We start from the raw sequence: 27,980 nt of genomic DNA, 5'->3' as shown, positions 1-27,980 counted from the left end.
TCTGGGAGGTGGTGATGGACAGGGAGGCCTGGCGTGCTGCGATTCATGGGGTCTCAATCAGACAGGACTGAGCGACTGAACTGAACTGACTGAGAGAAATGTACAAATATTGTTATTTTTATGTAAGTTCATTTAGTTTAGGGTTTTTTTTTAATGGAGATTCTTGCTTTCAAGGTTAGTCTAGAAAATATAATACTTGTATCTCTCTTCATGGGTGAAACAACCAAAGTTTTTCTTCCCTTTTCTTTCTTCTCCTTTTGTAAAGATCTTGAAAAAGAGATAATCTCAAAGGCAGTAGGAGAGAAAGGCCATGGGCCTGGATACCAGGCAGCAGGTTTTAATGTCCCTGACTATCTGGCTGTTTTCCTTGAGGCATGTGTGCGTGTTCAGTTGCTCAGTCGTGTCTGACTGTAATCACATGGACTATAGCCCGCTAGACTCCCCTGTCCGTGGGATTCTCCAGGCAAGAATACTGGAGTAGGTTGCCATTCCCTTTTCCAGGGGATCTTCCTGACCAGGGATTGAACCTGGGTTTCCTGCACTGCAGGCAGATTCTTTACCATCTGTGAATCTTAAGGCATATGACTTGACTACTCTGACCTCAGTTTTCATACCTGTGAAGTGATGTGTTTTGTTCTTTTGTTAAAAGAAAAGCTAGGGCATTTAAAAATGTTTGTGTGAAAATTGATTCAAATTTAGCACTCTGCAATCTAGCAAGTAGAAAGGATCTCTGGAGTTGTACAAAATGAAAGGACTTCTGTAGGCAAAAGGGAGCAGAGACAAGGAAGTTACATTAGGCAGAAAAGCAGTTTAGATATTGTGAGGTAACTTCCCTATAGGGGATGGCAGGTCCTACCAGTCAGACTACCTAACTAGTTAACTAGACTATCTAATTAGTGCTGTATAGGAGATTTCTGATTGGTTTAATTTCTGATTCACTGTTTCTGGGAGAGCTGATACTCTGTTGCGTTGGTTTGGCGACATGGGGCTTAGCCTTAGTGACTTCATTTTAAGTCTTTCATCTTGTTTTTAACACTTTCTAGGTCAATTTTTTGTGGTTTGAAGTGTCAGTTCTATATCAAGACTGAAATCACAAAAAATAGACAGCATAGTCAGGTGTTCCTAATGAAGACCCATTTTCTAGGCTTTCTAGATTTAAAAATTCACGTTATTGTTGGCTTTTGTTTTCCCCTGGCCCTCATCCCAAGCCTGAGCCCGGCCGCCTCTTCTAACCTGATAACCTGCTTGCCTCTGTATCTGTACACTTCATCCTGCTGCTCGGTCCTTTTCTAATCTTCATCCAAGTGCTCGCATTGAGCATTGATTCAAAATTTTTGGAGTGCCAACTCTGTGCCAGGCACCGAGAGTATAGTCATGGCATTATTTGGTGTGTCTACAGAGGTTGTCTCAGGAGGACCAGCAGAGTCCGGAGCAACAGGTAGCGGCCACTCTGTCATCATTGCTGCATCAAGTTGTCCTCTGACAGTTGGCAGTCCTTGCACCGACATTCTTTAAGCACCTATTACTTGCCAGGCATTTGGCAGTAGGCAGTGAATGCAACAGTGTCCTGCTCTGTGGAGTGTATATTCTCCTGGAGAGGAGAGGGGGTAGCTAATAAGTCCAATCAAGCAAATAAGCAATAGGTTCAGTGGTGGAGAATGTGCTGTGGGTGTGAGAGTTGGGGCAAGCAGGGCAGAGAAAGGGTTTCATTATAAGGTATGAGGGAGACAAAGGAAGTTGGGAAGAGCCTGAGGCAGGGCTGTGCTGGCTTGTCTAAGGAGCGAGGAGACATCCACTGTGGCTGGACCCCAGAGGTGCGAGGGGAGGGAGCAAGGGATAAAGTCATTCATCAGAGATGGCCCTGGACCAGATCATGAAAGGTTTCTGGGGCCATCATGGCAGATGGCAGGGCACTAGAGGCACAGAATCTAATGCACATTTCAAGTTAAGAAAAGACGAGAGGACGTCATAGGTGTAAGTAAGGAGACCAGTGGGAGGTGATCCAGGGAAGGGATGCCGTAGCTTGATGCTAGATGGTAGCAGCAGTCAGATGCTGATAGAGTCTGAAGTGGGAACCAAGGGGGTTTGCTGCTGGAGTTGGCATGATGCTGGGGAGAGGGGAGGAGCAGGGAGTGAAAGACAGTGGTCCAGCAACTACAGTTCTTTACCCCCAGCCCTAATGGAATTGCCATATTCTGAGGTTGGGAAGACCACAGGAGAGCAGGTTTGGGGGTGGAAATTTGAATACTGGAAAGTTAACCTGGACCTCCTAAGGTCCACAAGCCAGTTAGACCTCCAAGTGGAGACATTAACAGGGATAATATGAGCCTGGAGTAGAGGGGAGAGGTTAGGGTTGAAGATTTAACCTTGGGAATCCAAGCAAAATCAACTGTTAAGAAAGTCCTTCTTACCCTAATAAAATAGCCCAAAAGACTGGTGAGGACATAGCTGGACCCCCCCACTTACACACTGGTCAGCAGTGTTCACCTTTTTCTTCATAATCCATTTTCTCTCCCTGTCAACAGGTAGCATTTAACTCTCTGCTTTCTCTAAGTCTCGCTTTATCTTCATGTGATTTGCGTGCCTTCTCTATTACAATAACTCCACAGTCATCGGACTGCCTGGCTCAGTGTCAGGAGTGTGATGGTCATTATCATTTTGGCCTTTCCTCTTTGTTTTCTTTCTGGCCGCAATAACTTCTCCATCATTCAAATGTTTCAGCTGGGCTGCTTGAACATTTTCCAACTCTGTGAAGATGTTAACCAAGTTGCCTGCTCTCGAAGTTTTGTGAGATGTGGTTACAAAGGGCAGTTGATCCCTAAGGCAGATGAGATGATTCAGACCAACCCCTGTTGTAGTTCTGTCCTCTTCTTTTAGCATCCGTAAGCATTCTTCTTTGTTTTGACCAATCTCTATAGCTTGTTAAGCCACCACATACTTCTCCCATCCCTTTAATAATGTTTATATAAAATAATATAATCTTTACACTAGTCTCCTCTTCTAGAGTCTTTATTATAAATCCCATTAAAATTTTTACTCTTTTTCTGGCTGATTTTATTCTTCACCTTTTATTTATTTATTTTTTTAGAGGGGGTGGCTGTGCTCCAAGGCATGTGGGATCTTAGTTCCTCAACCAGGAATCAAACCTAGGCCCCTGGCAGTGAAAGCGCTGAGATCTAGCCACTAGACCACCAGGGAATTCCTGCCTTCACTTTTTTTTAATGTCAAACTCTTCCTTAATCATACCTGGCATTGTTTGGGAGAAGCAGTACTGGTATAGAGTCTTCTTTTCAGTGCAAGGACAAAAGAGATGAGGTCAGCCAGTCTTTCTCTGGGTGGAGTTCAATTACTTCTCTCTCCCTAAACAGAAGATGGGCATCAGCAGGAGCTGCTGGTAGCACTTGGAGAAAGAGACTGGCTGCGGGCTCTGTGTTTCTGGGAAAATTCAGAGAGAACTCCAGCACACAGCCCACTTTATAATACTGCCAGAACTTGTCCTGGGGTAGTTGACATCCAGAATGGGGAAGCTAAAGTCTGTGGATATTCATTTTAGTTACTGAATACACTTGAGTCAAAGACTGAAGTTTTTCAGTGTTAAGAAAAAATTCTAAGCTTGAGCCAAGAATTTTTTGAATATTCAGCTGTATCTTCTAGTTTTTAGTTGGTAAAATGATTGTTTGCTGTTGTTCATAGACTAAGTAGTGTCCGACTCTTTGTGACCCCACAGACTGCAGCCCCTAGGCTCCTCTGTCCTTCACTATCTCCTGGAGTTTGCTCAAATTCATGTACATTGAGCTGATAATTCGAACCATCTCATCCTCTGCTGCCCCTTTCTCCTGCCCTCAGTCTTTCTCAGCATCTCGGTCTTTTCCAGTGAGTAGGCCCTTTAAATCACATGGCCAAAGAGTTGGAGCTTCAGCTTCGGTCCTTCCAATGACTGTTCAGGGTTGACTGCCTTCAGAATTCACTGGTTTGATTTCCTTGTGGTCCAAAGGACTCTAAAGAGTCTTCCCTAGCACCATAATTCAAAAGCATCTATTCTTCAGCACTCAACCTTCTTTATGGTCTAACTCTTACATCCATACATGACTACTAGAAAAACCGTAGCTTTGACTATATGGACCTTTGTTGGCAAAGAGATGTCTCTGCTTTTGCATATGCTATCTAGGTTTGTCGTAGCTTTCCTTCCAAGGAGCAAGCATTTTTTAATTTCATGGCTGCAGTTGCCATCCACAGTGATTTTGGAGCCCAAGAAAATAAAATCTCTCACTGCTTCCACTTTTTCCCCTTCTATTTGCTGTGAAGTGATGGCACAGGATACCATGGTCTTAGTTTCTTGAATGTTTAGTTTCAAGCCAGCTTTTTCACTCTCTTCTGATCAAGAGTCTCTTTAGTTCCATGTTTTCTGCCATTAGAGTGGTATCATCTGCCTATTTGAGATTGTTGATAGTTCTCCTGGCAGTCTTGATTCCAGCTTGTGATTCATCCATCCTGGCATTTCGCATAATGTGCCCTGCATAGAAGTTAAATAAGTAGGGTAACAATATACAGCCTTGACATACACCTTTCCCAGTTTGGAACCAGTCTGTTGTTCCATGTCCAGTTCTGACTGTTGCTTCTTGACCTGCATACAGGTTTCTCAGGAGGCAGATCAGGTGATCTGGTATTCCCATCTCTTTAAGAATTTGCCACAGTTCGTTGTGATCCACAAAAACTGGTAAAATGATAGGTCTTCTGAATAACTCCTTACGATGGTCTGGGACCTGACAACATTAGCTAATAATACTTGAAGGGTGGTAGCTATTGTTGGAGAATCAACTGACCTGTCTTCCCCCCACCCCTTCCTCTCCTCTACTTCTGGAGAAACAGGACCGCAGGCACAGCTACCAACAAGCTGTGGTACGCCTCTCTGTCCCTGGTGACCCTCATCGCGTACTCCATCACCACGGGAGGCTTGATTTGGATGGCAGTGTTTTATACCCAGAAAGATGGCTGCATGGAAAATAAAATTCTCCTGGGAGTAAATGGAGGCCTGTGTCTGCTTATGTCAGTGGTATCCATCTCACCCTCTGTCCGAGATCGTGAGTACGAGATCCATACTTTGTTCATATTATAGATGTCTTTGACCATTATTTTGGAAATTATGGTCAGTTCTTTATTTACCACAGGTGGGTAAACAATAGGAAAGGTGGGATTCCAGTGCCCTCTTCCTACCCTGCACTGGGCTGAAGGTGATAGTCAATCATGCCTTTGTCAAAGATTTGCGTATAATGAAGTCAATAAATAAGAAGATAGATGTTACTATTGTTAAATAATGTACTACAAGGAGCGTTTCAATGGAAAATGCCTTTAGTGGATATTTAGCTCTTCCCTGTAATCTCTTTGTAAAATTTGAATGAATGAGAAAGCTCCCGAAGAAGCTGTTTTGGGCTTATCTTTGACTTAAGACCTCTGTGGACCACAAATCAAGGACAGCCTGGTCCCAGAATCAGGAAACAGGAAATCCAATCCTGGCTCAGCCATCTGCTGGCCCCAGGAGCTGGCCTTTCTCAGATCCAAGTCCTTCCTCAGCAAAGCCAATAGAAACCTGTGAGCCTGATCTTGCTAATGGTTGTTTCAAAGCCAAAAGAAAGAAATGACTGAAGTTCATTATTGAAATTGAGATTGTTATTATTCACCCAGTTCCTTTATCCATTAAGAATTTCCTAAAACATTATTAGTATTCAGATTGAAATATTCTTTGGGTTAAATTCCACCCTTTGAAATAGTTACGGTTTGGTTTAGTGCCATTGATTGTTAAGGTGAGTCTCATTCCCATGCCAAAGAGCACCACTGGGAAGGGCCTATTTTTTACCTTTATTGGCCCTTATAATTTGATAAGTAAAGTTCTGGAGATAAATTTAATCAGAGGGAAGACTGGGTAAAACTAAATCTTTTTATGTCTGTGGATGTTTGAAAATTTCGCCGAAAAAAAGGATGAGTCCTTTTTGTCGCATCTTGTTTACTCTTAGCCATCTGAACCGTTTAATTTAAATACTGTAACATAGAAGGCCTTTCCCCAATAAATGCTGAGTCCCATAGCCACATTCTTTGGCTTGGACCAATTCTGGTGTTCTCAAAGGTTTTCTGTCCATTGACGGATGAGAACTCTTCCCCAGTGGCATGGATTCTGAGTATCTGATGGCTTTGTGAGTCTGGAATCCAGGTCCTCCCTGTAAAAGCCATCATTCACCCCACTAAGCTATGTGATCTCACAAATTAACAGTGGTGAATTTTTTCTGGAGACCTTGTGATTTAAGAACTAATGTGACGAACCTCAGGGAGACCAGGCAGTATGTTTCAGTACAGCTGTAGTTATTATCAAAATAAGGTGTTGGGCGAGAACTCGGCAGAACTTGGTATCTCTGAAATGGCATATAGGTTCAGTGTGTCACTTTCTCCCCCCAAAGATTTTAGCGTTATATGAGAAATATGCTACGTATCTCTTCTTCCCTTCATGTGTGGGGCTTTAGGTTTGAGGGATATTATTTGGGGCAGACCTTTTTTTGGCGGGGGAGGGGGGGGGCGGGGGGGGGCGGGGGCGGTGCATCTGCTTTCTCACCATTGATTTATAACATGGGCCCTTGTTCTCCAGGACAGCCACACTCTGGGATACTGCAGTCGGGTCTCATCAGCTGCTATGTCACATATCTCACATTCTCAGCCCTGTCCAGCAAACCTGCAGAAGTAGGTAAGCTGGCCTTGTAGGAAGTCTGTGCTTGCAGGGTGAATATTGTCATTTGTGGGGTGAGGACTGTGTCTCCTCGAACTATCGTTTAAGTATCAGAGATGCAATGCGTCAAAGTAGAGAGGTGATCTAGACTTCTTCACTAAATAGTGTCCTCAGCATGGGACATGAACCTGGACCTTCCTTCTCCTGAGGCTTCCTGCTCTGCAGGAAAGACATGAACTCACGAGGGCTAATGAGTTTGCTTGTAAGCCTAATCTGCATTTTCCTGCTCAGATATAATCAAATAATCAAGAAATCATCAGAAATACTCAAGCTATTTCTTTTTGTTCTCCTTATTATTGCTGTTGTTTTTAGATGGCTATTAATTAACTTTCAGTGATCATTTCTCTGACTCTAACAGAGTGGGAAGAGTGTGGGGGAGTGGTTCTGCCACTTCAGTAACTTATATAAAGTGACTTACTGTTCTCTTCCTAGACATCTCGCCTTTAAAATAAGAATTTTAATTATTATTTTAAGAAGATAATTAAGATTCCTCTTTTCCAGAGTGGTTTTTGAGACTTCAGTTGAGTACATGTGTATATGTATACGTACAGTTTCTGGCGTGCTTTGTAAAGGTTACCTATTATTTTTGTAGAGTAGTTACAACGGATATTTGAGAACTATCAAAAGACCATTATAGGTTGTTACTGTACGAGCCCTTGAGCTTTCCCAGTAAAGGACCATATTTTCTTATTTTGATCTCCAAACTCCTTAAATTTCATCATTTTTTTCATGTTTGTGATATATAGATGTATGTATACATGTATATTCATATATACATAAGTATATACAAATGTGTATATGTTTGGGTATATTTTATCTTATATAAATCAAGTTAAATACATATACTCTTTTCTCTAGAGTAGAAAATTGATGTTTTCCTTTTTTAAATTTAGAAAGCAAATGCAAAGATGTTTTTGAAAGTTTTAGCATATACGTGTGGTATGTATGGGTCTTGCCTTTATAGCTATTTATAGTACAATGTGAATATAATTGTAGGTCTTTTGTTAAGTACAGTCTATCCTGGATATAATTTTTTTAGGAAAAAACTATAAATTTGACTTCAAGTTTATTTAAATCTAGTCTATTTAAAACTTTTAAGAGTATTTTGACTGTTTACATATTAATCTCTGGCTTTAACTTAATGGGGTTTTTTGGTTACAGCATTTTTCTTCCCAATGGCAGGTATCACTTAAATACAGAAAAAAAAACTTTTATTTTTAATTTTGGGTGGTAGTACTTAAATAGCAAAGTTCATATTTTGGTCAGGTTTGTAAAGAAAATTTTCAGTGGCCTAAGAAGAAGATTCCTGAAGCCACAGCACACAGTGAAGTTTACAGTTTCAAGTGGGAGTACAAGTAGTCATTTTAGTGCAACTTCAAGCCCATAGAATGTGCATGTCTGTAGAATGGTTTGTAGCCTGTTATTTTATATTTATGTTCCTTATTTTGGGGCAGAGCAAATAGAGCCAGCTTGGGTGTTCAGAACTGAAGACTCTGTTAGATAAAAAATAAACAACTAATGATGGTTATATGATAGAAATCTTTGTTATCTAGCCTCTACAATTTTATTTGACTCTAGCCACTTGAGAAGTTTCCAAGGTTACAGCCTAAAAGATGTCATGACGGTCCTTTTACTGACAATAGAATGACTTCTTATCTGGGTGGAGGCTGCTGGCCAGACAGCAGTTCCTGCGAGTTCCTGTTTGATTGTTGGTTCGTCTCCAAGGATGATCAACATGGAGGATGCTCTCAGTTACCTGCATGCTACCTGCTGCCCAGTCAGCCAATTTATTGTTATCGTTTAGTCCCTAAGTTGTATCTGACTCTTTTGTGACCCCATGGACTGTAGCCCACCAGGCTCCTCTGCCCATGGAATTCTCCAGGCAAGCGTACTGGAGTGGGCTGCCCTTTCCTTCTCCAGGGGATCTTCCCAACCCAGGGATCGAACCTGTGTCTCCTGCATTGGCAGGCAGATTCTTTACCACTGAGCCATGAGGAAAGACCCATGAGCCAATACTTTTTACTATTGCTCCAATAGTACTGAAAAAGAACATGATTCTTAGAAATCCCTGGTACTGAAGACCCCTTTAGCACTAAGCTGACACCCAAGGGTCTTATTCTGAGAGGCTGCCTAGGTGGGAGAGGGTGCTTAGAGTGCAGCCATCTAATCTAAGTTGGATGGTAGAGGAAACCTTTGCAGTGCTGAGTGTTCACTGTTCTATACTGCATGAATTTTCCCAAAGTGAATGCATCCCTGAGTTACAGAGGGCTTTTTTTTTCTTGTCTTCACAAGTCCTAGATGAACACGGGAAGAACGTCACCATCTGTGTGCCTAACTTTGGTCAGGACCTGTACAGGGACAAGACCTTGGTTGCTGGACTGGGCACTGCCATCTTGTGTGTATGCATCTTGTATTCATGGTAAGTTCTGGAAGTTACCTGAGGCCATCTTTGCAGACTTCAAAAAAGTACAAGAGGAGAATTTACACAAGTTGTAGCAGTATGAGGTGGTCAAACAAATGCCATCTGAGGAAGAGGGAAAATGAAGCCTGAAGTAAGAAGGTGGTATTACAGCATGAAATCTAGCTGTTTGGACTTCATTTTACATAACTTGTATTTTTGGGGGGCTAAATAAAATAAATATATATGGTATGTTGCAATCCTTTAAAAGATGGTTGAGTATTACTTGCTAAAGCCCTTTTGGAGAGTAAGGGAGCACAAAGTGAGGAAGAGACAGTATGTGCCAGAATGTTTTGGCAACTTTCTACTCCAACAGAAAAAAACGTTTGTTCTCTTGTTGATGGAAAGAGTACAAAGTACTCCATACACAGACATTTTGTGCTTGGTCCAGGAAAGACAGGAAACATTTCTTTTATGCTGAAACTCACATTGCTTTTAAGGAGCAAAGTCATTCCTCCAAAAGTAGCTGTGATACATAAGCAGGCTGTGTTTTAGGTGCTTGGGGTGGGGTTTATTATTTTTAAATCTATATAAAAAAATACCAGAGGGAGAAGAGTAAAGGATAGGAATCATAAGTTTCTTATTCCATTTACGTCTCACTGTTGATCACGCTTTCCTTTGACAGTCACCCTTTCATGTTTAGGTTTTACTCCTGTGTTTTACATTTCGGTATATTTCAGCGTCTAAAAATTTCAACCAGTCACAGGCACGTTGTAGTGATCCTTTGGCCAGAACTGAACCATCCTTGGTAGCTTGTATGAGTAGAATGTCTCTCTGTACATGTTGGCATTTTCTCTTACAGCTTCTAACACCCCTTCATGCTGTAGAGAGGGAACAACAGACGTGGGCCTTGACGACAGACACAGGCAGGAGAACTGAGTTTTATGAAGCATGTGTTCACAGTCATGCGTCAAGCTTGCAAAGGCAGTGTCGACTCTCAGCCTGTCTGTGACATAGTGGCAGCCTCTCCACACTGCAGCAAAAGCGACCATGGTGAACACTTTCTGGCCTAACATTATTATTAATTCCATACGTTTTCACTGATTCGGGCCCACATCAATGCTGTAAAGATGTTTTCAGGAAAACCGTTAAGGCACCCACATTTTAATCCTGATTCTCGGTCCTTCCTTTCTCAAGTTTTTCCTTCCTGAGTCTATTATCTTTGGGCTTTGAGGGAGAAATGTCAGCAACATGGCTAATTTTATGATCTGTCACTCACTTTTTTTCTGTATTGGCATGTAAAAAATATTGGTGAGTCCAGCAAGGAGAAAGTAGGTTACTAAACTATAAATGTAGAATATTTCATTTTTAGAATAAAATGTAGTTGTATTTACATATGAAGAAAAAATCCTGGAAGGAGATAAACCAAGCTTGTAATAGTGCTTGTATTATGTATATAATTTTTTTATTTTTTTCTTTAAAAAAAAGTTTGTGTTTTTTTTAACATGAGCTATTGCTTCTTTTGTTTGTATTATCAGAGGAAAAAAAAAGCTGTAAAGATATTTGATAGACTAAAATCAGATGTTTTTGTGAGTTGCTGAATGCCTAATCCCACATGATTAAAATATTTGCTCCCTTAGATAAAATAGGGCTTAGATTTGCTATCAGTGGAAAAGATGCAAAAATACTATTTACTGTGGTGATAGAACTGCCACCAGTGGTTTTGGTTTGTGGTGTGTAATTTCCACCGTATACATCTCTACTTGAAATTTAGCGGCACCTTAGCAGAGGTTGGCAAGGTCTAGTCTGGGATTCCCAAAAGAGCTTTTGAAGCTGACAGCTGCTATGTAAAATCTGTCTAAATACCAATAGCACACGTTATTGAATGCTGGTAATCAATCTGCAAAACCATAGTGCTCGAAGGATGAGGAGACAGAAAACAACAGCCACGCCAAGTGGAGCTGGGGAGTAACCAGCAGCCCTGTGGGCTGACGCAGCACACAGCGTGAACATACCACCTGGTGATGGCAGCTGATTCCTGGGGGTTCAGTGCAGTGCTGCACAGCGAGGGGGGCCCTGGGTGACTGGTGTTTGCTCTAATTACCCACCGCAGCTCCAGGAGGAGTGGGCTTTGAGAACTTTATAGCAAGCAGCCTGGAGTTTGAGGGGGCTTTGAGTTCAGCCCTAGGAGGGCCTTGAAAAGGGGAAATGTGGGAGGTAGTACAATTTGGAGGGTTTCAAATCTTGACTTCCTAGACTCAAAAAGGATTGAGAAGTTGGAAGATGTTACAAAAGGAGGCTGCATTGCCTGGGCGAAAACTGTCATTTGAAGATGATCGCAAGAATGTCTATTTCTCAATAGAATCTGTAGGAAGCCTAGCTGGTTGTGTGCATTGCAGAGAGAAGAATTCACCCATTTTCTTTCTTTTTTAAAACAATTTTATTCTTATTTATTTTTGGTCCTGTTGCTATGAGCGTGCTTTCTCTCGTCGTGGGGAGCGGGAGCCGCTCTTTGTTGTGGAGCTGGGACTTCTCATTGCAGGGCTTCTCCTGTGGCAGAGCACAGGCTCTAGGTGCACAGGCTTCAGTAGCTGTGGCACAGAGCCTCGGTAGTTGTGGCTCACAGGCTTAGTTGTCCCAATGCATGTGGAATCTTCCCCGACCAGGGATTGAATCTGTGCCCCCTGCATTGGCAGGCAGATACCCAACCCCGGACCAGGGAAGTCTGAAATCGCCCATTTCAACAGAAGTCCACGACTGCTTGGGACTTCGGTAAGATCTTAGAGGCTCACTGTGCTGTGTTCTCTCCTAACTGGATTATCCCCTCCCCACCCCCAACCACAGACACACAAACACACTCTCTCTCTCTCTAATGCTTCTTTAAGAGGCTCTCATAATGAACTCCAGTTTTGCTTTTTGGTTTTCTGCCCCAAGTCCTGCTTCTGTGGCACTCACTTTGAGGAGGTTTTACTCTTGGCTGTCTTAGCTTGGAAGTAGGGTTCAGCCAAAACCCATACCCTGGCTTTCCGGCTGAGGCCGCCCCTGCCCCTGTACCCAGGCATTATGCAGTAAAGAAACGCCACAGCCTGGGCCCTGTCAGGAGTTCCCTGCGGGCTCTCTCTGTATGGCTCTGCCCTGTGCCCTCGTAGGCTGTCACCTGCCTGTCCTCCCCTAGCTGTTCCTTAAGGCCCTCCTTGGTCTCTACATTTCGGCTGCAATTATTAGTCTGTTGGCTTTAAATTCACAAACTGTCCAATGAGACAGGATTTTGGAGTCCATCAAGTTCAGTTCCCTCATGGAGTGGAATTTCCTGGAGGTCCAGTGTTAGGACTCTGTGCTTTCACTGCCAAGTGCCTGGGTTCAGTTCCTTGTTGGGGAACTAAGAATCCACAAGCTGTGCCCTGCCCCCCAACCCCACAAAAGTCAGCTCCCTCCATGAACATACATGGAAACTGAGACGTGGAGCCTGCTCCTATATGTCTCGCCCAGTTACGGAAACCTTTCCTTCGACCTCCTTTGCTGAAGTATTGGAAGAGACATGTTCATAGTCATTTTTCTTTCCCCTGGGATGACTTGGAGTCAGGTCGTTTTACTTAGGTGGACCCATCAGCTGGGTAACTTACATAATTGCATTATTAAGAGGTATTTGTGCTATAAAATGTTTCTGGCTATTTTAGTTTTAACTATACTTGAGAGAAAAGAAAATAAGTATCTTTTTCAGCTGTCTAGGAATTTGAGTACAAAATTGGAAAAACTAAGAATCTTTACGAATGGTCAAACAGCTTGCTAGTTCAAATGGGACATTCACAGCAATATGGCAGACCATTTGGAAATAATTGAAAGATTAGTAAGATGGCATTGGAGGGACTAGTTTAAACTGAGAAAAGTTGGCACCTCAAGGAGGGTTACCTATACTGTTGGTGTGGGCTGGACCCGCTGCCTTTTTTTTTTTTTTTTAAGAATTGGGGGGGTATATTTTTGGGAATCCTGTTGTTCTGGAACCTGCCAGCTAGAAATCTTCATGTCTCTGCATCAGGGGTGTGTTGAAGGCCTCTTCCTACAAACACTGGTTTCTCTTGGGAGCTGAGTCTCCAGCTCTGTATTACACTGGGAAGGTAGTTGAACTTTATTACACCAAGGCTGAGAATAGTCAGGTGATCTCTCAAGGGCCCTGTAAGTTGGTCAGGGGCAGAATCTGTGGTCTCCAGCAGGAAAGTCTGGATGTGTTGGCTGGAGATTTTCTGTGACCTAGTGGAGTGTACTCTTGCCTGGAAAATCCCATGGACGGAGGGGCCTGGTGGGCTGCAGTCCATGGGGTCGCTAGGAGTCAAACACGACTGAGCCGCTTCACTTTATTTTTTCACTTTCATGCATTGGAGAAGGAAATGGCAACCCACTCCAGTGTTCTTGCCTGGAGAATCCCAGAGACGGGGGAGCCTTGTGGGCTGCCGTCTATGGGGTCACACAGAGTCGGACACAACTGAAGTGACTTAGCAGCAGCAGCAGTGGAGTTTGGCCAGTTCCAAAAGCAGCTGAAGCAGATGTGGAGGGGCATCTGCATTACAAATCTTTCTTCCAGTGTGCAAGAGGTTCAGAGCTCAACAGAGGTTAGGAGGGCTTGGGGGTAGCGGGAGGTTTATTTTTTTTCATTGTCACAGCAATGGAAAGATGCTACTGGCTTTTAGTGAGTGAGGGCTCAGGATAATAATCAAATAAGGTTACTAGACATTCTGTGTCCAGCTGTGTCCAGCTCTGCCCCAACCAAATGCTGTCAGGCTCCTCCCACCCCCACAGGAAGTACAGGGTTAAAGTCACTCAGGCCTGAGCCCTGGAAGGGAAGAGGTTATGGATAATCCGGGAATTGTCTTGTGCGGACCAGATGGTTCTAGTAATAGCCAGAGTGCAGACAGTAAGAATTTCCCAGGCTTTTAAAGAGTTTGTAAAAAACAAAAACAACAGTATTTTCTCAGTAATTCTAAGAAGAATGTTTTGTGGATAAAGGCTATGACTGAATAAAGATCTTATGGTTACATTTACTTATAGAAGTCCATATATATGATGAACTGATAATAGGTATTTTTAGAAGTAAGAACAAAAGCTCCCGCTCTTAGTATCCTCCGATATGAAAGTGAAGTGACAGAGTTGCCAGGACCAAAAGTTGGCTTTTCTGAAACCATCTTATTCCCAAGAAGTTAGGAAATGGAATATTAAGTCATACTGTTTTAAAGAATAAACGTCATCTTTCAGATGAAAATTCCAGATATTGATCTTTTCCTGAAGTTAAGTCACATGTCCCCCCATGGAAACGACAGACCGTATTAACTCATAATTCATATGCGCAAAATGTAGCACCTTGAGTGCAGGGGCCAGGTGTGTGTGTTTCTTGGGCACACAGCCGTGGAATTGTTTCTGTCACTCCTCAGACCAGGCTCAAGCCAGGAAGTGGTAGTGGAGTGGGCCTCCATTAACATCCATCCGTTCAAAGCAGAATTGAAAGTGATGCTGTTGGACTTGACTGGACAAAAGAAACAATGATCTTGGGTCCCAGAGGACCTTTTTATGAGGGAAGCTTTTTATTGTTTATTTGCGTCTCATTGATCTCTTCTCTCCTTGGGAAAGAGGATGAGAATGAGTCCAGAAGACAGTGTTCCCTTTGTGGTTTATTTGGTTGAAATGAGTCTGGAATTCCTGCCTCTCCACTAACAGCTCCCACCGTCCCACCCTCTCCCCTATCCCTGGAGTGCAGGAGGAAAGGGATCGCTGTATGTCTCACTGAGTTCCCAGTGCAAAGAACAGGGCCTGACACAGGCCACACCTTCAGTAAACATTTGCTAAATGAATCTGTATAGATTATTCATGTACACTGTATATTTACACATAGAAATGTGCTTAAAATGAACCCCACCCCAGGAAAAAGTAAATGCCTTTTTGTACCTCTATAAGCCAGATTTTACAACATTTTACTTCTCTAGGCAGGAGGAAAGTGGCAGGAAGAATTTTTTTAAATGACATTGATAGCTACTCTATACTGAATTTCTAAATAGAAAAACTTGTCTGTCCAAGGCTGATTATCACAGAAAATTGTGAAAACCTTTGCTTTTCATGCCCTTGAGTTTTATCACCATTTCTGGCTTCTTTCATTGCCTTTGATCTCTTCTAAGTGAGACTAGTCAAAAGGAGGGGAAAGATAAAAGTGAAATATGAAAAGTATGTTGGCATTTGAAGGAGGAGAGGCAAAAAACCAAAGTGAAAACCAATATAACAGGACCAAAAGACAACTTTTTTTTTTTTTTCCAAGCTTCTGTTTGCATAAAATGGTCTAATGCAATCCATGGAAGAAGATATCAGCTGTCGAGTTGGTCAGCCAGTTTTGGAATAAAGTGGGATATTAGACAACTTTTATTTAAGCAGAACTGTAGGTGAGAGTGAGCCTCCTTGGAGTCCTGGCCAGGCAGCTCAGCCCTCCTTCGATGTGTTATGTGACATGTTAATATACTCAGTTGACCTTTCTGTTTTGTCTTAGTTTGACATCGACGACCAGATCAAGTTCCGATGCTCTGCAGGGCCGGTACACAGCTCCCGAGCTGGAAGTAAGTTCATTTCCTTTTCTTGGCCTTGCTTTATCTCGGAAGACCCATTTTCCAGGAAGGCTTTTTGTGTCTTTACTTGCATCTTTAGTGGTCTGCATCCCATGATCCCATTTTTTTTACTCAGGAAGGAACACAATTCCTGTACGGAAAAAGAAATGTCCTCAATATACTATAGGATTAAAATAAAAGTTGTTGATTTTTCTCCAACAGATTCAGCCTCTGGTGTGGCATCCGGCCACCCCGCTCCCACCAAAGGCCTGGGTAGCTTGTCAGTCTGCGGTCTGTTTTTTTCCTCTGTCGTAACAGAATGTATGTGGGTTGTTTTAACTTCCGGTCCCTTCCCCTAGTGTGTACCTGTCTGTGTTCTCCATACATGGCACGACTGTGAGGTCAGAAGGCGGCTGTTGGAAAGAGAAGGGGAGGGACACCCTGTCTGCGCGCTGCTGGGCACTGTCTGTACGTGAGCTTACTCCCTGCAGCAGCTCCAGCAGGTGGGCATTTCACAGGGTGAAGAATAGCAAACAGTGAACAGAGGCCTGTCAGTCAGCAGAATATCTTTTTCTTTCTGATGCAAAACTCCTTTTCTGAGGCCCTTGGTGGAACATCCACTGAGGTCACAAAAGGTCTAACCAGATGGAAGCAGCCAGAAAGAGACTCCGCCCTGACTCCAAGAATGGAAAGAAGAGGCGTTTCCAGGGATGGCTAGGACTTGCTGTGTTCTAAGCACTGCATCTGTGATTTCATCTTCAAAGAAACCCAAGGAGGCTTTTATCTCCATTTTCCAGCAGGGTGGGGGATAAACAGAAAAGTGAAGTCCTTTAATCTTGGGATTTGCCGGCATGTAGACCATGTAGTCTGGCTCGAGTCGGTGCTGTGTTCCCAACCACCGTTGCCCAAGATCCGGCTGCTGTCTGCCGGCTCTGCTGCTGACCCTGCCTGGCGTCCGACCCCCGGCTGCCCTTCCCTGCGTGGAGGAAGAGCCCTGGGGTCTGTCCAGACACGGGCGCTTTGCTCTGGGGATGGGCCTCCCTCCACCTGACCTGGAGAGAGCCGGTAGTTATGAAGGGTTGTCAGTCTGCCAGCAGCATTCACCAGCTCTTTCTGTCACTTGAAGAAGGAGCGAACTGTACTGAGTCTGAATGGGTTGCTGCCTATTCTTCAGAAGAGAATGGCTCTAGAAGGCAGGCGGTCATGCTCACCACTGACTGGGTGACCCCTGCTGAGGCTGGACCGCTCTGGCTTCAATATCCCTATTGTGTACAGAGGTGAAGTGCAAAGAACAGCAAGTCTCCGCATTAGATTTAAGAGAATGTTTTTCTTCTCATTCCGAGGAAAGAGCCCCAGTGTTCCCCTCTGAACCGGAGCGCACACAGGATGGAAGTTGGTTCGCCAACTCCTTGCATCACTTTTCACAGGATAGACCTTTGAAAGAGAGAGTCAGTCATTGCTTGTGGTAACTTTAGCTTCAAAAGAACTGGGACCCCAGCATAACATGTCTTGGGCCCCCTGAATAAATTAATGAATCTTAGACTGTATCCCTTGATCCAAGATTCTGTCAAGACCAGTCCCTCTATTGACAAGTTTCCTTGACACAAGAAGGAAAAAGAGCTTGGCTTTGAGGGATATAAATGGGGAAAAAACTTGGATTCCCACGTCCTTGCCCCCAGCTCTCTGTTCTTTATCATAAAACTATCAAGCCAAGAGGCATTGAGGACCCAGCACTTCCTAGACAGTCCTGGTATGTGTTGTGTTTCTTATTCTGTTTACCAGAGTCTTTCTGGAATCAATGTAGTAATTTTTCGTAAACGCAATTTAAAAAAGAAATTAAATTTGTTGTCTTGAGTAGGTCAGAAACGTGGTACGTCGTTTGGAAGGAGCCACCCCCTGCATTGCCGTCCCTGTTTCCCCTGCTTCCCTTAGGCCGCCAGTTCAGAGCCTGATTCTAGTAGCAATGTGGGTGGGCCTGCTGGCTCCAGGTCCCTTAGTTTTCCCCTTTCTGAGTCTGTCGGCTCCACCATCGAGATATCACATGCTGCCTGTTGGCCCTTGTGAAGCACAGACCTGGGAGTTCCCATCCACCCAAGTTCCTGTCCCAGCTCTGTCACTAAGCTTGTTTTGTGACTTAAGGCCAGGTCTTCAACCTGGCTGACCCCAGTTTCCTCACCTAAACACAGGATAATGATCTCAGTCCCTGGCGCCAAAGAAGATCGAGTGGAGCAGCAGGTAGAGCAGAGTGCCAGGAGGGAGCTCCCAGAGGGAGGGGACCTTATCTCATTCACTTCATGTTCCAGGCTGAGTTTTCCAGAAGTGGCCACCGGGGCAGAGCCTGACTCGCAGGATATTTATTAGGGGGGCTTCCCCTGGTGGCTCGGAAGACTGTAAAGAATCTGCCTACAATGCAGGAGACCCGGGTTCAATCCATGGGTCAGGAAGATCCTCTGGAGAAGGGAATGGCAACCCACTCTAGTATTTTTGCCTGGAGAATCCCCTGGACAGAGGAGCCTGGCGGGTACAGTCCATGGATGTCAGACATGACTGAGCAACTAACACTTTGACTTTTCAACACATGCGGAGGAGGGAAGGGGGCTTGAAGGGCACTGCAGGTTGGGCAGAGCCTCTGCTCATCCCAGGGGTGCTCGGAGCAGATATGACCCATCAAAGCTGTTCCCCAGGGGTTGTGGCTGCACCTTTACACCCCTGCTAGGAGCTCTTATCCTGCGTGGGTTGCCCAGGAAGGGCTTGCTTGAGAGTGGGGCGACTCCCAGCTAGGGCAGAACCTGGAGCTGCCAGCCAGAGGCTCGCAGGGGTTGAGCAGGCACTAAGGGGGCACCCTGGAAGGGGCTCTGGGTGGCTCACCTCCATGTCCTCATGTTTCCCATCTCACCAGCCCCCAGACCATCAGGGAAGAACAGACACTTCAGTAGAACCTTTCGAAGGGATGAAGTGTGCAGTTCTGGATTTGGGGTGTAGTTCAGATGGGGAAAATTTGGCATGTAGATGGCCTTTAGTTCTTAACCGATGTGGAGATGGAAAAGCAGAAAGCAAGCCTCCTGACTTGGTTGGTTTTGCCCTCACAGGTAGCCCGGTGTTGCTTTTGCTTCGGCTCTGGGGGAGAGGGTAAGTGGACAACATCCCGTCTGGGCCTCCGTGATGCCCTGCAGACCTGTACCACTCGTCTGTAGGTGTTTGGGATTTAGGCACAAATAACTTGAGTGGGAAGAGGAATTCCTTTATTCCAGAGCTGGTTTATTGTTCATATACTTGACACGTTCTTCCCAAAGGGTCTTTGGGATTTGTGTTGGTATTCTGGCAGATGAGGAAAAGTTGATATTTTTGGCTCATATTTATAAGTTAAATTACACAGTACATTTTTGAGGAACAAGAAGTTACATTTTTTTTTAAAGGAATGCAAATTTGGAAAATTTCTTTCATTCAGCTTCCTCTTCTTGAATTGGAACATTCCAGGGGCTGGAGAAGGAAATGGCAAACCACTCCAGTGTTCTTGCTTGGAGAATCGCAGGGACGGGGGAGCCTAGCGGGCTGTCATCTCTGGGGTCGCACAGAGTCAGACATGACTGAAGCGACTTAGCAGCAGCAGCAGCAGGGGCTTGAGAACTCTTGCTCTGCTATCACTTTCTTCCGAGTTTATAATAAGTTTTCTGTGTTTAAGAGCTCTCTTCTGTTAAATGTGCCAGTAGGTAACTCATCCTATTACAGAAGGTTCAGGGGTGAGGTGGGAGCTTGGGGCTCACGGCATAGATGAGCTTGCCTGAGGGTACAAATGGTGTTTGACAGCTTTCCTACTCAACAGCCTCTGGGTTGGAAATAAGCAAGTTTGGCTTTGCGAAAGTGGTAAGCATCCTTGTGTTCCCTCATGGAGCTTGTGCTCACTTTGTGGTTCACAGACGCTGAAGAGAAGCGGAATATGAAAGAGGGCCCACGGGTCATTTATGATGAGAAGAAAAGCACCGTCTACAGCTATGCCTATTTCCACTTCATGTTCTTCTTGGCTTCCCTCTATGTGATGATGACCGTCACCAACTGGTTCAAGTGAGTGGCCCCTCGTCTTAGATGTTTTAGAAGTTAATTTTTTAAAACATCCTATTCTTGACAGCCTGAAAATCGGACCTCTTGAAGTCAATTAACTTCTTCTCCAAGACCTGCTGCACTCGTCTTCCCAGAAACAGTCCATTGACATACTTTTAACCCTGGAAATTGGTGATGCTTACTGCAGCCTTAAGAAAATAGGAGGTTAATAGCATATTGACAGTCTATAGAACATAGTAACAGAAATGGAAGAAGAACTTAGAATTGGTAAGCAATCATCTGGCTTTTAGAAAAGAGATGATACTCTTTTTTTCTACTTTGTCTTTTTTTTTTTTTAACACTTTCATTACAAAAGTTTGAAACATCTAAAAAAAAAAAAAAACTAATATGTAAGTATGAAAAGTAGCATAGGCCCTCCACCCCAACTCCATAACCACTGCTAATCAAATGATGTATTTTCTTTCTTTTTTGTGCATTTATATGCCTGTATAATTTTTTTAAACATAAATGTGATTACACATATTTTCTCCCTTGCGGGTTGGGTTTTTTTTGTTTGTTTGTTTTTTGTTTTTTTTTAACTCACATGACGAGTCTTACTTTCCCTGTTACTACATGAAGATTTCTTTTCGATTCCTTTTGTATCTTTCTTTGATCCAGAGTTTCTGTTGGATCATAATTTGGTGTACATTAGGCTATACCTAAGGTAGACATTAGAATAACTTAGGATAGATATTTGGGCTTCCCTGATAGCTCAGTTGGTAAAGAATCTGCCTGCACTGCAGGAGGACCCGGTTCAATTCCTGCGTTAGGAAGATCCGCTGGAGAAGAAATAGGCTACCCACTCCAGTATTATTGGGCTTCCCTTGTGGCTCAGCTGGTAAAGAACCCACCTGCAATGTGGGAGACCTGGGTTTCATCCCTGGGTTGGGAAGATCCCCTGGAGAAGGGAAAGGCTACCCACTCCAGTATTCTGGCCTGAAGAATTTATTTAGACTCATTGTGCAACAAACAGATGAGTGGCTTCTCTGGGCCACGCTGCTGTGGGTGGCAGGGCCTGTATTCTAGTGCCGGAGGCGAACAGTGGTCCACATCAAATACAGTGTGTTGACACTGATGACTACTGGGGAGAAAAGTAAGGAAGAAGAACAAGGAGCAGGGCAGGGGGGGGGGGGGGTGGGGGCAGAGGTTGCGAACAGACTGATGGGGAAGGCTTCCCTGAGGAGATCTTCCCAGACAGCCTGAGGAAGAAGAGGGCATTGGAGCCTCTTGTGTTTCCCAGCGTGACAGGGAATTCCTGGAACATTTTGGCCTGGGAAGCTTAAAAAAGGTTGGAGGCAGAAAATAACAGGTATCAAGGATGTGTTAAAACTGGAGCCCTCTCTCGCTCCTGGTGGGTAAAAATTGTATAGGCACTTTGGAAAATAGTTCCTCAGAATGTTGAGTTGTTATATGATCCCGCAGCTGTACTCCTAATGATATACTCAAGAGGAGAAAAAAACACGTCCACGCGAAAGCTTATACACAAATGTTCATGGCAGCATCGTTCATAATAGCTAAGTGGAAGCAACCAAATGCCCATCAGCTGACAAATGGATGAACAAAAGGTGCTATATCCACTCAATGGAATATTCCTCCACAACAGAAAGGAGTAAAGTACTGTTACATACTACGGCATGGAGACACCCCAAAAGAAATATGCTGAGAAAAGCCAGTCCCAAGAGGCCCCTTGATTCCATGCCCGGTGACATGTCCAGAACTGGCAAAGCCATACAGACAGACAGTGGTTAAGTCATGCCAGGGGCCGAGTGGAGGAGGAAAGGGGAGGGCAGCTAAAGGGTGCAGGGTTTCTTTCTAGGGTGATGAGAATGTTCTAGAATTGACTGTGGTGGTGGTTACACAAGTCTAGGAGTACAATAAAAATCATGTGCTTTAAGTGGGTGTGCATTATATTAATATCTGAATTGAGTTGCTAGGGAAAAAAGAAAGGCTGGTGTGGGATGGCGGTGGAAGCAGGGAGAGACGCTTGGTGGGAAGAGACCTTCCCACCACCTGTTCTCTTCCTGCTCTGACCACAGCTGGGTCTCTTGTTTCTACAGCTATGAAAGTGCCAACATCGAGACCTTCTTCAGCGGGAGCTGGTCCATCTTTTGGGTCAAGATGGCTTCCTGCTGGATATGTGTTCTCCTGTACCTGGGTACGCTGATTGCCCCCCTCTGTCGACCCTCTCCGCAGTACTCCGTGTGAGGATCTGAGCAATCTCCTTGGTTCTGCAGCAGAAAGTGATGCCCTTGAACAAATATCCCAGGAGTCAAGCAGTGACTGGTACTTTGTGACAAGCTGGCATTCCCCTGGCTGGCTTCATTGGGTCTGAAAAACCTTCAGAGGGGAAAAAAAAAATTACTTGATTCGCTTTTTGTAATTCTGAAGTTCAAAAAGAAGCTACCAGTTTGCCCCTAAAGAATTGAAAATTTCACCTAAGTTGATGCTGAGTGTTTATAGATTTTGTACGTGTTTTATCCCTAAATATTGGGATAGTGGTCAGGCTAGTATTTTCCTTCTGCATGTTTTTCCCAGGACAGAGTTTGGGGAATGACATCTTTTCACAGGGATAAAAGCGTACTTTGTGTGGCCTATTACCTATCCCTGAAATAGACATGACAAAATCGGGAGCCCTTTGCCCCCAGTAGAAGGCAGACCCCTCAGAAGGCTCCACACCTCAGCCTGCAGAGCTCCTGGCTCACCGTCCTGGTATTTATTGGCTCCAAGAGGAAGCATCTGCTTTTCATTCCACCCCTGTGCCATCTCCTCCCACCCCCGACACGTTTCCCTTTGAAGTTGTGATGCTGGGAATCACAGGCTTCACTCTGCCCTTGCCCTTCCCAGAGGTGCCCTCATCCCTTTGGGTTCAGCATCTTTCTTATAATGTGAAAAAGCACACTTTGCCATCACCACCCATGTGATTCCCCCCACCAGACTGTCACCGCCTGATCTGAGTTACTGCCTTAGTAACTTGCTTTGTAACTCAGATCAGGCGGTGATGGAGCCATTTGACCCTTACTCGTGGTGGTTTTCACGTGATGATAGAACAATGTTCGTGTTGTTGTCTTTGCTATAGTTCTTGTTTGTGGGTTGATAGTCATGATACTTTAGGACCTTATTGGGAAGTTGCTTCTCGACTGAAGCCTACTGCACCCCTCTTTCCATTACTGAAGTCAACCAGTTTCTCTTCCACGCGAGGCCTTTGAAATTGTAAAAGCAAAAGGGCTTTTGTTTTCCAGATCTGTAATGTGACCACACCATTAATGTCCCTTATGATTTTAGGGGTAGATTTGCTAAGGTGAGAATCAGAGGCAGCACCTCAAACAGGGCTGACCAGGTAAGGCCTCCAATTATACAAATTGTAGAAGTGACCAGATGATATACTTAGAAGAAAAGGTGGGTGGGATGGGGAGTTATTTAATTAAGCCATGAGCAAAAGCCACAGAAACTTCCAAAGTACATACTCCTAAGGTGACACTTAAGAGAGATTTGACTCTAGGCAGCTGTGTAAGAAGATCTCCATTTTCAGTGCTGATGCTCTCATCCAGGGAGGAGTTTACACAGCGGAATGTCCACTGGAGACCCCAGTGGAGACACAGTGGGGACCCACCTCTTAGTATTTCATGCAGGATGGAAAGAATCCTCTCGGCACGTCGGGTCCCCCATAAGCTGGGCTCCAGGGTGCCAAATGCTGACCTGGGAAATTAGTCCCGCTCTTCATTTCCACTCACTCCTTTGCCCTCCTCTCAAGAAAATGAGGGAGTTGGGTGGACGCAAGAGGCATACAGTGGATGAATTCCTCCAGAAACTTGCCTTAGTTATAGTGTCGGAGATTCACTTTTTAAAGGCACTCCTTGTGTGTGTGAGAGAGCCTTGTTTTGTACACTCGATCAAGTTTTTTTCTTTTTTCCCCCCAGATCAGGAGTCTTCAAACTTGGTCCAGAGATCTTCTGTAGGCACAGAATGAGTGGTTGCCATGTGTGGCCCACAGGGAAGCCCGTAGGGGTGGGAGCTCTGTGGTCAGACAGGTGGGGGCAGTAGGTGGCGTGTGTCACAGCAGACCCCACAGGGGCCACTGCAGTGGCTGGTTCAGTGACAGGCTCTGGGTAAGCGAGACTGGCTTTACAAAGATCACGAGGACGGGCCTGGGGTGCTGTCGGTAGCTGGTTTTGTTGTGTTTTCTTCCTGCTAGGGTCTAGCATCCAACTCTGACTTTCGAGCTGGCCCTTCCCGTGCAGAAAATAGCTCAGGGAGACACAGAGGAAAGGACATCGCCGGTAGCCAGGCTTCCTTCCTGAGCCCCTCTCCCTCGCAGCCAACCCACATTCTCCAGCTGCTTAAGACTTTGTTGATGCCTGATAATGTTCCTTTCTGAAGGTCGGTCTGATACAAGAAGAATTACAGTCATTCTGATTTTTATTCTCAACTGAACACTTAAGCAGTTTTATCCAAATGATCAAGAGAGATGTGGACGTTCTCTGAGGACTAAGGGTATATAAATAAGATGTTGACTTTAATGATTATTAATTGTAGTAAACAGTACTCAGGTGATAAGTCAACATTCATGGGTTTAAAGAGTCTACGTTTTTGTGCTATTATGTTTTAAGAAACTGGAAACACAGTGCCAATTGCTTTGAGTTGCTGTTAAGGATGATGTTCATTTGATAAATTCACTGATAATCTTTTCAAAATAACAGACTTTGCTTCCTACAACTTTTTATACATGATTTAAAAAGTGCATTCTCAGAAGCTGCAGGTCAGATTCCTTTAGCGATGAGAGCTAAAGATTTTTTAAAACTGTGTGTAAGCTTCCTCGGTGCTGTTCATCTGATGTGGAAATTTTTTCCCTTCTCATTTTCACGAGTAAATACACATAAATAGAGGAAGGGATTCTTCTGGGAGTGTTGCTGTTTATGTCTAGATGTGTCACCTGACTGGAGACCAGAGACTTTCTCACCAAAGGCTTTCAGAAACCCTACTTGGTCCTCACTGGGTTGATTTTTTTTTTTTTTTTTTTAATGCTGGTTAGTTGGTTTCATTTTTGTCCTCACAATTTCTTGGGAAATGGCTTGAAAGAATTGTTTGCCAGAAGTCCTTGGAGCTCCTTCGTAGCGTAGGTGGGCTGTGTGCATGTGGGCCGATGGAGGTTGGGGTCCCGGGGGCTTTGGGATTCTGGTGGCCAGCGAGGGCGCTCCCACACCCCTTTGTTTATTTCCAGTTGCTCAGAGATGCCTTCACTATGGTTGACCTCTGTGCACTGCTATTCCCCCCACATTGTCTCCTTCTGCCTTTTTAAGATTATTTGCTTATTTATAATAATTTTGGCCAGAAGTTTACTACCATTGGTGCTTCCTGTTACCCTGCAAAGGGAATTCCAGAGCCCGTATGCATTTACGCTGCCTAGGTCTTTTTCTCCTTTGATTGCCTTTCTAAAGAGCATCTCATTTTGGTGTACATTCATGTCCTACCCCTCTTGAAAATGAAAGGCGGTTTTAGATATAACTAAGAAGGATGTGATCTTGGGCCAGGATCCCACATGTCCAGAGAGCACCCTGGGCTCTCCTTCATTGAGGATGGCGCCGATACCACTGGGTTCATGCCGTTCTCTGTAGGGTCTTCTCCTTGATTTACTAAATCCCTCTGACTTCGTTCTTAACTGTGTTTCCTGCTGTCCTTAATATATTTGTAAAGCCTCAGACATTTTAATCCAGTTTTGTATTTTAGGCAGAGATGTGCTCTCTAATATACTCGTTTAGCAGGATACAGATCTTTTGAATTAATGCTAACCATTCTAAAGATTTCTCTCTCTCTCTTTTTTCCCTTCCTCAGTAAATCATTTACAGAAGTGTTCATTTTGAGAGGATGAAGTATTTGGCTTTTACCAAAGAGGTGTTCTTTTTTTAAAAGCAAAATCCTTTCAGCAAAAACTTAACTTGGGGAATTGTAGATTAAGAATGCATTTGTCCACATCCGCTTCTGTAGGTGTTAACCATGTTTATGTGAGTAAAATGTTAGAAAGAACTCTTTAAGGTAATCCTTTGTGGTGAAGGATCCTGGGAAATTCTCTCAGGTAAAGAAAGCTTGCAGCAGATGGGTAATATATGTCTTGAGAGCTATTTATAAGAAATTTAAGGATTGTTTTGTTTTCCTTTATTAAAGATTTAAGGTTATTTTACTTTGAAAAAAACTACAGAAATTTTATAGTCATAACTTTGTTACTTTTTAAAAAAAAAACTTGTCTGAAATAATTAGATGTAGCCAAATTATGTGGTTATGTTTTGCTGTTAGAATTTGAAAATGTAGTATGTGTGGTAATCTACTGTTTGAAATTTATAATGGTCTTAGATATGTTTGAGTTTTGGTAACTTTTAAAAATAGTTATTTTTTTTTTGTTTTAAGTCACAAAGGCACCTATGGATTTATAATTGGGGTTTTTTTGAATGCTAATTTTTCTATGAAGCAGCCGAAGTTGACCAGTCTTTTCCTAGGTGGAAAACTCAAAACTTGTTAACTCTGTACTTTAATAAAATTAAAAAATGAAAACCATGTTTTTTTTTTCTTCTTCTTTCTGTTGAATATATTTATAAATAAAGTCTGCCAGGTACCATTTTCCAAAGATGTCTTCAAATGTTAATTCAATCTCAAGTTTCATAGAGTCTGTTCTGCTTCTAGAAGATACAAACAGGAAAACCCAAGTTTTTTGCCTTCTTCCTTGCTGAAAGCCTCTACAACCTGCTTTCTTCTTCTTCTTCTTTTTTTTTTTTTATTTACTTTGCTGTGAAGGGTCTTTGCTGCGGTGCTCAGAATCTTTAGTCATGGCATGCAACTCTTAGTTGCTGGACCAAGGATCAAAGCTGGGCCTCCTGCACTGGAGCATGCTGTGTGACAATACTCATATTTTGGCAGAAGCCTTCTTATATAACTAACTGAGATTAGGAGACTCTAATTAAGAGTCTTAGAAATCTTCTGTTTAGCCAGAGGATTTGGCACTTCCTTAAATCTTTGAAATCTTAATAAGAGGCTTTATCTTGACGTTGAGGCTACATTTTTACTTGTGGCATCTTAGAAATGATAAGTAGTTAATAAAACAGTGTGGTTGGAAAGATACTTCATTGAGTGTGTTTCAGTGTGTTGTTAAATGAAAAAAAATTGTTCAGTGTGATCCAAATCCTGCATGTATGAACTCTTTAAAAAAAAAATAATTCTGGAACTTGTTAAAACAGTAAGACTTAGGAATTTCTTGGTGGTCTAGTGGTTAGGACTCAGCGTGTTCACTGTGCGGGAGGGGTTGGGGAGGTGGGGGGACTTGGGCAGTGAGGGCGGAGAAATCAACTCAATACAAGGATAAGGGGGGACTGATAGCCAACAAGCAGAGGCATGAGGTGGTTGGATGGTATCACCAACTCATTAGACATGAGTTTGAGCAAGCTCCAGGAGACAGTGAAGGACAGGGAAGCCTGGCATGCTGCAGTCCATGGGGTTTCAAAGAGTTGGACATGACTGAGTGACTGAACAACAAGAAAAGCAGAGGGAGGGGATCCAGTAGATGGAAAATTACAAGAGGAGATCTCAGTAGAGAGATTCTTTCTCAAGGTAGACAGGCCAAGTGTAAGCAGACAGGGTAGGGGACCCCAGAGAAAGAACCAGGCATAACTTTAGTAACAGAAGCCATTTTAGGCCTGAGCTATTTTGTGATCTAAGCCTGGCCACAGTGCCTGCCCTTGCAGAGGAATAGGTCTCAGTAGTTAATGATATTAAAGGAACAAAAGAAGGTAAGAACTAGTAACTACCAGGACAAGGAGATAACCTAACTTCATCAGAGACAATATGTCAGTTGTAAAGACTCCCAGTTCTGTTTCAAAAGTCAAGATTAATCCAAAGCATGTTCTTGAGTTGTTTTGCAGAATTCAACTCCACAGGAGTCCTCAACCATCAGATTAACTGGAACCTAAGAGATGATGGGCTTCCCAGGTGGCACAGTGGTAAAGAATCTGCCTGCCAATGCAGGAGACACTGAAGAAGCATGTTTGCTCCCTGGGATGAGAAGATCCTCTGGAGTAGGAAATGGCCACCCACTCCAATATTCTTTGTCTGGAAAAGTCCATGGACAGAGGAGCCTTGTGGGCTGCAGTCC

At 43.7% G+C, this 27,980-nt stretch overlaps 1 protein-coding gene across 2 annotated transcripts in view; it reads left to right on the top strand.

Moving 5' to 3' along the window:
• SERINC5 (serine incorporator 5) overlaps positions 1 to 26,392 on the top strand; it is a 109,002-nt gene extending 82,610 nt beyond the window's left edge. For both annotated transcript variants that reach the window (XM_019968108.2, XM_019968109.2), the window contains exons 6-12: positions 4,870 to 5,081; positions 6,635 to 6,730; positions 9,065 to 9,191; positions 15,694 to 15,760; positions 18,838 to 18,877; positions 19,666 to 19,810; positions 21,904 to 26,392. In XM_019968108.2, coding sequence (XP_019823667.1) covers positions 4,870 to 5,081; positions 6,635 to 6,730; positions 9,065 to 9,191; positions 15,694 to 15,760; positions 18,838 to 18,877; positions 19,666 to 19,810; positions 21,904 to 22,051 — 835 coding nt within the window. In that variant the 3' untranslated portion in view covers positions 22,052 to 26,392. The remainder of the gene's footprint in view (positions 1 to 4,869; positions 5,082 to 6,634; positions 6,731 to 9,064; positions 9,192 to 15,693; positions 15,761 to 18,837; positions 18,878 to 19,665; positions 19,811 to 21,903) is intronic.
• Positions 26,393 to 27,980: the final 1,588 nt, after the last annotated feature.

Source organism: Bos indicus, chromosome 10 (genome assembly GCF_029378745.1).
Source record: "Bos indicus isolate NIAB-ARS_2022 breed Sahiwal x Tharparkar chromosome 10, NIAB-ARS_B.indTharparkar_mat_pri_1.0, whole genome shotgun sequence".
Lineage (NCBI taxonomy): Eukaryota > Metazoa > Chordata > Mammalia > Artiodactyla > Bovidae > Bos > Bos indicus.
Note: the sequence above shows the minus strand (reverse complement) of the source record. Positions and strands in the feature narration are given on the sequence as shown.